The sequence below is a fragment of the Xenopus laevis genome, chromosome 5S, assembly GCF_017654675.1.
Source record: "Xenopus laevis strain J_2021 chromosome 5S, Xenopus_laevis_v10.1, whole genome shotgun sequence".
Taxonomy (NCBI): domain Eukaryota; kingdom Metazoa; phylum Chordata; class Amphibia; order Anura; family Pipidae; genus Xenopus; species Xenopus laevis.
Genome location: NC_054380.1, coordinates 142,258,835 through 142,269,156, shown reverse-complemented (window position 1 = coordinate 142,269,156; position 10,322 = coordinate 142,258,835). Strand labels below are relative to the sequence as shown.

General features: G+C 47.9%; 1 protein-coding gene across 2 annotated transcripts in view; it reads right to left on the bottom strand.

The window, feature by feature from the left end:
* Positions 1–10,047, bottom strand: part of LOC108718324 (DNA (cytosine-5)-methyltransferase 3A) — a 99,864-nt gene extending 89,817 nt beyond the window's left edge. For both annotated transcript variants that reach the window (XM_018266063.2, XM_018266064.2), the window contains exon 1: positions 9,705–10,047. In XM_018266063.2, the coding sequence (XP_018121552.1) occupies positions 9,705–9,770 (66 nt within the window). In that variant the 5' untranslated portion in view covers positions 9,771–10,047. The remainder of the gene's footprint in view (positions 1–9,704) is intronic.
* Between the last annotated feature and the right edge of the window lie 275 nt (positions 10,048–10,322).

Below are 10,322 nucleotides of genomic sequence, written 5' to 3'. Positions count from 1 at the left end.
TAAGCATCACCCCAAATCTCCCCCTAACTGACCTTCAGACTGGGCCCCCTTAGCTCATAACAAGGTTACAGATATATAGAAACATTGGGGTAACAGTCACCCTGCTATAGTTCCAGGGGTACCCAGGGCACAAATAAGCATCACCCCAAATCTCCCCCTAACTGACCTTCAGACTGGGCCCCCTTAGCTCATAACAAGGTTACAGATATATAGAAACATTGGGGTAACAGTCACCCTGTTATAGTTGCAGGGGTACCCAGGGTACAAATAAGCACTCACCCCAAATCTCCCCCTAACTGACCTTCAGACTGGACCCCCTTAGCTCATAACAAGGTTACAGATATATAGAAACATTGGGGTGTCACCCTGCTATAGTTCCAGGGGTACCCAGGGTACAAATAAGAACTCACCCCAAATCTCCCCCTAACTGACCTTCAGACTGGGCCCCCTTAGCTCATAACAAGGTTACAGATATATAGAAACATTGGGGTGTCACCCTGCTATAGTTCCAGGGGTACCCAGGGTACAAATAAACACTCACCCCAAATCTCCCCCCTAACTGACCTTCAGACTGGGACCCCTTAGCTCATAACAAGGTTACAGATATATAGAAACATTGGGGTGTCACCCTGCTATAGTTCCAGGGGTACCCAGGGCACAAATAAGCATCACCCCAAATCTCCCCCCTAACTGACCTTCAGACTGGGCCCCCTTAGCTCATAACAAGGTTACAGATATATAGAAACATTGGGGTGTCACCCTGCTATAGTTCCAGGGGTACCCAGGGCACAAATAAGCATCACCCCAAATCTCCCCCTAACTGACCTTCAGACTGGGCCCCCTTAGCTCATAACAAGGTTACAGATATATAGAAACATTGGGGTAACAGTCACCCTGTTATAGTTGCAGGGGTACCCAGGGTACAAATAAGCACTCACCCCAAATCTCCCCCTAACTGACCTTCAGACAGGCCCCTTAGCTCATAACAAGGTTACAGATATATAGAAACATTGGGGTGTCACCCTGCTATAGTTCCAGGGGTACCCAGGGTACAAATAAGCACTCACCCCAAATCTCCCCCTAACTGGCCTTCAGACTGGGCCCCCTTAGCTCATAACAAGGTTACAGATATATAGAAACATTGGGGTGTCACCCTGCTATAGTTCCAGGGGTACCCAGGGTACAAATAAGCACTCACCCCAAATCTCCCCCTAACTGGCCTTCAGACTGGGCCCCCTTAGCTCATAACAAGGTTACAGATATATAGAAACATTGGGGTAACAGTCACCCTGCTATAGTTCCAGGGGTACCCAGGGTACAAATATATGTGTGAGGATAAATGAGGGGATATTGCAGCTAAAGTTGGGGTGTAACACTGCACCCCTTCACCCAGCAAAGTATATTTCTGACAAACCCCCCTGAACACCACCAGGCACATTTGCCCCTGTGCAGTAACATGTAGCAGCCAATCAGAGATTGTGTTTGATCCTGTTGCTGAGGGGACTATAATGAGATCTGTGATTGGTTACTATGGTCACTAGGGGCAAACTGATGTGGTACCTGTTAAAGAGAGGTTCTGCAGCAGCTCTGCCTCAGCCTCGGGATGAAGGTCGGCGGGTGTTTCTGACAGTCACTGGTTGGTCAGTGGAATTGTCAGTGTGATGGTTGGTTGGTGTTATTGTTGGTCTGTGTGATGATTGTGATGTGGATCATAATTACATTATTATTATCTGCCCAAGAGAAGGGGTATTGGTGCAGCCACAGTCTCCCCTATACTTGTATCAGCCCCCCGAGTACATATGGCCAATCTCTCACTCACAATTAACTCCCTTCCCTGCATAATCACCCCTTTATATGACTCATATAGTGAATCATTAGCCGGCCTATTCTGGCTTCATTCATGCTGCAGACTGCAATGCTTTCTGTGAGGCCATACACTATGCTACACATTGGCTGTGCTGATCCAGTACAGGAGAGGCAGATAATTTCTCTTAAATCTCTGGTCTGACCACAACTCCCAGCAGCCACCCACAGACACAAGCTGTCACTGAGTGATGATCTAGCCTTGATTGTTAGCTCTTATGACTAGGGGCCCTGCACTTAGTCTTTCTTGCTCTGTGTTTGGACATGAAGTCTCGCAGGCAATGTAGCAGGGAGGTGGGGGAGGGAAGGAATTCAGAGCAATCATACTTGGCTGCGCCCCAGCTAAGCCTTGACTGCAGCGCAGAGTCAAACCAGGTAACAGACCCCGGCCGGGGAGGGGGGACCCCAGAGGAAAAGGCTCCTCCCAGCTCAGATCATTGTGCTGATTGTGCAGCCCCCCGGCTATAAAATGCCAAGTGCCTCATAAAAACGGGTCTGAGTCACGACAAGGGCTCGGCCTGTACCAGAGAGGGACAAATGGGCAGCACATATGGGCACAGCATGGCACCCACATACAGCATGGCACCCACAGCATGGCACCCACCCAAAGCATGGCACCCACATACAGCATGGCACCCACAGCATGGCACCCACCCAAAGCATGGCACCCACATACAGCATGGCACCCACAGCATGGCACCCACCCAAAGCATGGCACCCACATACAGCATGGCACCCACAGCATGGCACCCACCCAAAGCATGGCACCCACATACAGCATGGCACCCACAGCATGGCACCCACATACAGCATGGCACCCACAGCATGGCACCCCCATACAGCATGGCACAGACTGTAACACACTAATATATGCCCATAGTCTGGCACATGTACAGAATTATAGACAAACTGCCACCCAATCCACCCCATTCATACTCACTACTAACTGTCATCCCTGCCCATTGCTACTAACTGTCACCTGTCCCCACTGCTCCCCGGACACCATAAGAACTGGAGGACCCCCAGCAGTGCCCTGCGCACATCCCCCTCAGTATCAGTAACACACGGGGCACGTATAGAGGCAGATGAGGGTCTGAGACCCCCAAACAGGGCAGTGAGGGGCCACTGGGAAGTGCGAGTCCATAATATGAAGCATGTGGCTAGTAAATGAAGAGATTTTATGGCACCGGAGAGTCTTGGGCTGATTCTGGCTGAAGCTCAGAACATCTGGCCCTTGTCTGCGATTTCTCTCCTTAGTGTAACCCCTTCACTGCCAGCGTGTATAACAGGGATCTGCAACTCCCTGCATCCTCGCTCTGCTTACACATAGAGTAGGGTAACAAGCCTCCCATGTATCTGGGCCTCGTATACAGGGCACGGCCTCTAATTGTGCCACTAAATTCTCTCTGAAGTCACAACTTTGTGCTGTTCATACATTCCCTATACAGTGACATGGTGAGTACCTGCTAGAGATAGAGGCAGGGCAGCAGCAGACAGAGAGTTAATACTCAGGGGCCAGCACTGGGATGTCAAAGGTTAATTGCAGATAATGGTATCAGTCTATTAGCCCACACACAAGCCAACTGCAGGGCCAATAGGTCACATAGTTCATGCCCCACTCTGACTGTTATTAAAGGGGAACTAAAGCCAATCTTTCTCATTCGTGACCCAGGGGAGCTTATTGACTTGGGCTGGTTACTAGGTTACTGGTGATTGGCTACCAGCTGATGAACAGAGACCCGGCTATAAATGCTGTAGGTTTTGTGCCAGTGAATGGCCAATGTGAGTATCACTTCACTCATATCAGTAGTCCCCAAACTACGGCATCTGAAGGCAAGTTGGGGTGAAATTGGGGGAGTCGCACATACAAAAAAGTGGCCCTAACAAAGTCCAGCGCTTACAATATAATGTGGCCCCTTATATATTTCTTATATCTCTGGGCTTCTTATGAGATAACGGGGTCCCATACAAAGGTTGAACCTCCAATAGAGGGGGCTTCTACAACTACAACTCCCAGCATTCCACACATATCTTACTAAACTACTTACTAAACTATTATTTACACTCCAGCTTTGAATTACTGTCTATCAGAGCCAATCAATGTACCTACCCCTGCCCTCCTTGTGTGGGGCCCCTGGGCTGCAGCCAACGCCCCTCTTACAATACACTCACCCCCTGTCACATGACCTGTGTATTCTCAGACTTTACTATAGAACGAATCCACTCACCTACATCTGTTATACACTCCTCCCATCAGTTATACACTCCTCCCATCAGTTATACACTCCTCCCATCTCTTATACACTCCTCCCATCAGTTATACACTCCTCCCATCAGTTATACACTCCTCCTATCAGTTATACACTCCTCCCATCTCTTATACACTCCTCCCATCAGTTATACACTCCTCCCATCTCTTATACACTCCTCCCATCAGTTATACACTCCTCCCATCAGTTATACACTCCTCCCATCAGTTATACACTCCTCCCATCTCTTATACACTCCTCCATCAGTTATACACTCCTCCCATCAGTTATACACTCCTCCCATCAGTTATACACTCCTCCCATCAGTTATACACTCCTCCCATCTCTTATACACTCCTCCCATCAGTTATACACTCCTCCCATCAGTTATACACTCCTCCCATCAGTTATACACTCCTCCCATCAGTTATACACTCCTCCCATCAGTTATACACTCCTCCCATCTCTTATACACTCCTCCCATCAGTTATACACTCCTCCCATCAGTTACACACGCCTCATATCAGTTATACACTCCTCCCATCAGTTATACACTCCTCCCATCAGTTATACACTCCTCCCATCAGTTATACACTCCTCCCATCAGTTATACACTCCTCCTATCAGTTATACACTCCTCCCATCAGTTATACACTCCTCCCATCAGTTACACACTCCTCCCATTAGTTATACACTCCTCCCATCTCTTACACACTCCTCACATCAGTTATACACTCCTCCCATCAGTTATACACTCCTCCCATCAGTTATACACTCCTCCCATCAGTTATACACTCCTCCCATCAGTTACACACTCCTCATATCAGCCAGTCCAACAGCACCGACTTACTTTCACTTTACTCCTAACACTGGATCTCTTGTATCTCCTGATGCACCGACTCCTTCCCACACATCCACTGGCACCTCCATACTCACCCAATTCTACTACACCCACCTACACCTACTATTTGTGTATTATTACTCACAGTACTGCACATCTGTCATCTGTAACCTTGTTATGAGCTAAGGGGGTCCAGTCTGAAGGTCAGTTAGGGGGAGATTTGGGGTGAGTGCTTATTTGTGCCCTGGGTACCCCTGGAACTATAGCAGGGTGACACCCCAATGTTTCTATATATCTGTAACCTTGTTATGAGCTAAGGGGGCCCAGTCTGAAGGTCAGTGAGGGGGAGATTTGGGGTGAGTGCTTATTTGTACCCTGGGTACCCCTGGAACTATAGCAGGGTGACACCCCAATGTTTCTATATATCTGTAACTTTGTTATGAGCTAAGGGGCCCAGTCTGAAGGTCAGTTAGGGGGAGATTTGGGGTGAGTGTTTTTTTTTGTGCCCTGGGTACCCCTGGAACTATAGCAGGGTGACACCCCAATGTTATGAGCTAAGGGGGCCCAGTCTGAAGGTCAGTTAGGGGGAGATTTGGGGTGAGTGCTTATTTGTACCCTGGGTACCCCTGGAACTGTAGCAGGGTGACTGTTACCCCAATGTTTCTATATATCTGTAACCTTGTTATGAGCTAAGGGGGCCCAGTCTGTAGGTCAGTTAGGGGGAGATTTGGGGTGAGTGATTATTTGTACCCTGGGTACCCCTGGAACTATAGAAGGGTGACTGTTACCCCAATGTTTCTATATATCTGTAACCTTGTTATGAGCTAAGGGGCCCAGTCTGAAGGTCAGTTAGGGGGAGATTTGGGGTGAGTGCTTATTTGTACCCTGGGTACCCCTGGAACTATAGCAGGGTGACACCCCAATGTTTCTATATATCTGTAACCTTGTTATGAGCTAAGGGGGCCCAGTCTGAAGGTCAGTTAGGGGGAGATTTGGGGTGAGTGCTTATTTGTACCCTGGGTACCCCTAGAACTATAGCAGGGTGACACCCCAATGTTTCTATATATCTGTAACCTTGTTATGAGCTAAGGGGGCCCAGTCTGAAGGCCAGTTAGGGGGAGATTTGGGGTGAGTGCTTATTTGTACCCCGGGTACCCCTGGAACTATCGCAGGGTGACACCCCAATGTTTCTATATATCTGTAACCTTGTTATGAGCTAAGGGGGCCCAGTCTGAAGGTCAGTTAGGGGGAGATTTGGGGTGAGTGCTTATTTGTACCCTGGGTACCCCTGGAACTATAGCAGGGTGACACCCCAATGTTTCTATATATCTGTAACCTTGTTATGAGCTAAGGGGGCCCAGTCTGAAGGTCAGTTAGGGGGAGATTTGGGGTGAGTGCTTATTTGTGCCCTGGGTACCCCTAGAACTATAGCAGGGTGACACCCCAATGTTTCTATATATCTGTAACCTTGTTATGAGCTAAGGGGGCCCAGTCTGAAGGCCAGTTAGGGGGAGATTTGGGGTGAGTGCTTATTTGTACCCCGGGTACCCCTGGAACTATGGCAGGGTGACACCCCAATGTTTCTATATATCTGTAACCTTGTTATGAGCTAAGGGGGCCCAGTCTGAAGTTCAGTTAGGGGGAGATTTGGGGTGAGTGATTATTTGTACCCTGGGTACCCCTGGAACTATAGCAGGGTGACACCCCAATGTTTCTATATATCTGTAACCTTGTTATGAGCTAAGGGGGCCCAGTCTGAAGGTCAGTTAGGGGGAGATTTGGGGTGAGTGCTTATTTGTGCCCTGGGTACCCCTAGAACTATAGCAGGGTGACACCCCAATGTTTCTATATATCTGTAACCTTGTTATGAGCTAAGGGGGCCCAGTCTGAAGGCCAGTTAGGGGGAGATTTGGGGTGAGTGCTTATTTGTGCCCTGGGTACCCCTGGAACTATAGCAGGGTGACACCCCAATGTTTCTATATATCTGTAACCTTGTTATGAGCTAAGGGGGCCCAGTCTGAAGGTCAGTTAGGGGGAGATTTGGGGTGAGTATTTATTTGTGTCCTGGTTACCCCTGGAACTATAGCAGGGTGACACCCCAATGTTTCTATATATCTGTAACCTTGTTATGAGCTAAGGGGGCCCAGTCTGAAGGTCAGTTAGGGGGAGATTTGGGGTGAGTGTTTATTTGTACCCTGGGTACCCCTGGAACTATAGCAGGGTGACACCCCAATGTTTCTATATATCTGTAACCTTGTTATGAGCTAAGGGGGCCCAGTCTGAAGGTCAGTTAGGGGGAGATTTGGGGTGAGTACTTATTTGTACCCTGGGTACCCCTGGAACTATAGCAGGGTGACTGTTACCCCAATGTTTCTATATATCTGTAACCTTGTTATGAGCTAAGGGGGCCCAGTCTGAAGGTCAGTTAGGGGGAGATTTGGGGTGAGTGTTTATTTGTACCCTGGGTACCCCTGGAACTATAGCAGGGTGACACCCCAATGTTTCTATATATCTGTAACCTTGTTATGAGCTAAGGGGGCCCAGTCTGAAGGTCAGTTAGGGGGAGATTTGGGGTGAGTACTTATTTGTACCCTGGGTACCCCTGGAACTATAGCAGGGTGACTGTTACCCCAATGTTTCTATATATCTGTAACCTTGTTATGAGCTAAGGGGGCCCAGTCTGAAGGTCAGTTAGGGGGAGATTTGGGGTGAGTGATTATTTGTACCCTGGGTACCCCTGGAACTATAGCAGGGTGACACCCCAATGTTTCTATATATCTGTAACCTTGTTATGAGCTAAGGGGGTCCAGTCTGAAGGTCAGTTAGGGGGAGATTTGGGGTGAGTGCTTATTTGTACCCTGGGTACCCCTGGAACTATAGCAGGGTGACACCCCAATGTTTCTATATATATCTGTAGATAAACAAGCACAGTACTGTCCCCCAGTATTTACTGTATCAGTGCAGTGTTTAATGGGAATAGCTGTTAGAAGGTGCAGGGAGTTGCATTCAGAAGGCAGAGAATTTCAGGCTGTAAAGGATCCAGTTGCCCCAGTGAAACCAGTACTCGTGCTGTACTCAGCCCAGGGAGGGTATATCATAGGCGGGTGCTGGTTTTGTTTCTCAGTCGGACTCTGTTAGTAAGTGAAGTGACACACGAGTTCAGTGGGGTCGGGCCAAGAGCTGACAATGTCGCTGCCTGAACTCGCCTGTCCTGTTACTCAGGGTTCATGGAATGTTATGTACAGTTCTGCCCTTGTAGTGCCGCATGGCTCCTCCCACTTCTGTCACATGATCATTGGCCTGGCGGGGATTCCCAAGACTGTAGGAATGGGAGGGCTGCCGGATACATATCCAATTCACAAGTTAATTTAGATGCTGCAGACTGTGCTGTTCTCTGTGTAGCCATGCAGAATGTGCACCTCATAGAACTGGCCTCATACAGGGGGAGATGACAATTAGCAGCTTCTGGTGCAATTTAATGGCAGCGACAACACTCAGGGGCCCAGTCCCAAACTGCACTTATTGCACTCACCTCTGACCCTCACTAATCTGCCATCAGTCTATAGACTGTACTTCATCCAAATATAAACCCACTACCTGTGCCACATATAAGTGTAATGAACCCACCACATGATGCCTTCAACAATGCACATTTAATGAAATCCACACCGTGTCACTTATACCTTCTCCTTTCTAGATTGTAAGCTCTTTTGGACAGGGGCAATGCAGGTAGGATTAGTCATTTGATACGTGGTACCGGTGGGAAACATGGCAACAGTAGAGCAATATGGCACCAGAAGGACAACATCATGTAAGTAGGACACAGGGTAAGACAGAGACAGCAGGACAAAATAGAAAGAGACAGTAGGTCAAGATGGAGACAGTAGGGCAAGATGGAGACAGTAGGGCAAGATGGAGACAGTAGGGCAAGATGGAGACAGTAGGACAAGATGGAGACAGTAGGCCAAGATGAGAAAGTAGGACAAGACAGAGACAGTAGGGCAAGATGGAGACAGTAGGACAAGATGGAGACAGTAGGCCAAGATGAGACAGCAGGACAAGATGGAGACAGCAGAACAAGATGGAGACAGTAGGGCAAGATGGAGACAGTAGGGCAAGATGGAGACAGTAAGGCAAGATGGAGACAGTAGAACAAGATGGAGACAGTAGGGCAAGATGGAGACAGTAAGGCAAGATGGAGACAGTAAGGCAAGATGGAGACAGGAGGGCAATATGGAGACAGTAGGACAAGATGGAGACAGTAGGCCAAGATGAGACAGCAGGGCAAGATGGGGACAGCAGGGAAAGATGGAGACAGCAGAACAAGATGGAAACAGAAGGACAATATGGAGACAGTAGGACAAGATGGAGACAGTAGGACAAGATGGAGACAGTAAGGCAAGATGGAGACAGTAGGGCAAGATGGAGACAGGAGGGCAATATGGAGACAGTAGGACAAGATGGAGACAGTAGGCCAAGATGAGACAGCAGGGCAAGATGGGGACAGCAGGGGAAGATGGAGACAGCAGAACAAGATGGAAACAGAAGGACAATATGGAGACAGTAGGACAAGATGGAGACAGTAGGCCAAGATGGAGACAGTAGGGCAATATAGGAACAGTGAGACATGATAGAGAGAGTCCAATAACAAACACGATGAAGGCCGCAGGGCAAAAAGTAAGTAGGTAGGTCAGTGTTTGTCAGTGATGTGACATGAGAAGGTTAAAGGTTACACATATAATGTCACTCACCTTGAGCGCTTGTGTCTCTGTCGGGGAGTTGCTGGTGTTGAGGACGGGGCCATTAGACGGCATCATTAGTAAAAAGAATTCTTGCACTTGGAGTCTTCTTGGAAATTCTTCCTTTTTTGTTTGGTTTTTTTTTAATTATTTTTTTGTTCCCCGTTTGTTAAGAAATAGCTGAATCTGCTGTTCGATGTCTTAAAAATTCCAAACAATATAAAATAAGCTTTAAAGAAAAGTTATTAAAAAAACCTAAAAATAAATATAAGCACCAGAAGGAAGGGGTGTCTCTCTCCACTGCTTCTTATTGCCCCCCGGGTCTCTCTCTCCTGCCCCTGCAAGTAATAAACAGAGAAAGGTGAGTGTCAGATATATGCACAGTATTTGCCACCCACTCACATATATTTATAGATACACTTATATAGCTAAATAGCCCTCCTTTCTATCATGAAGCAGCAGTCCAGTCCTGCTTTATGGCAGCTGAGATTCTAGCTATCTGTATAACAGAACATTCTGTCCCAGTGGCTGCACAGATCCTATCTGATCCCCATTGTAAGCAGCAGTCCTGTCCTGCTTTATGGCAGCTGAGATTCTAGCTATCTGTATAACAGAACATTCTGTCCCAGT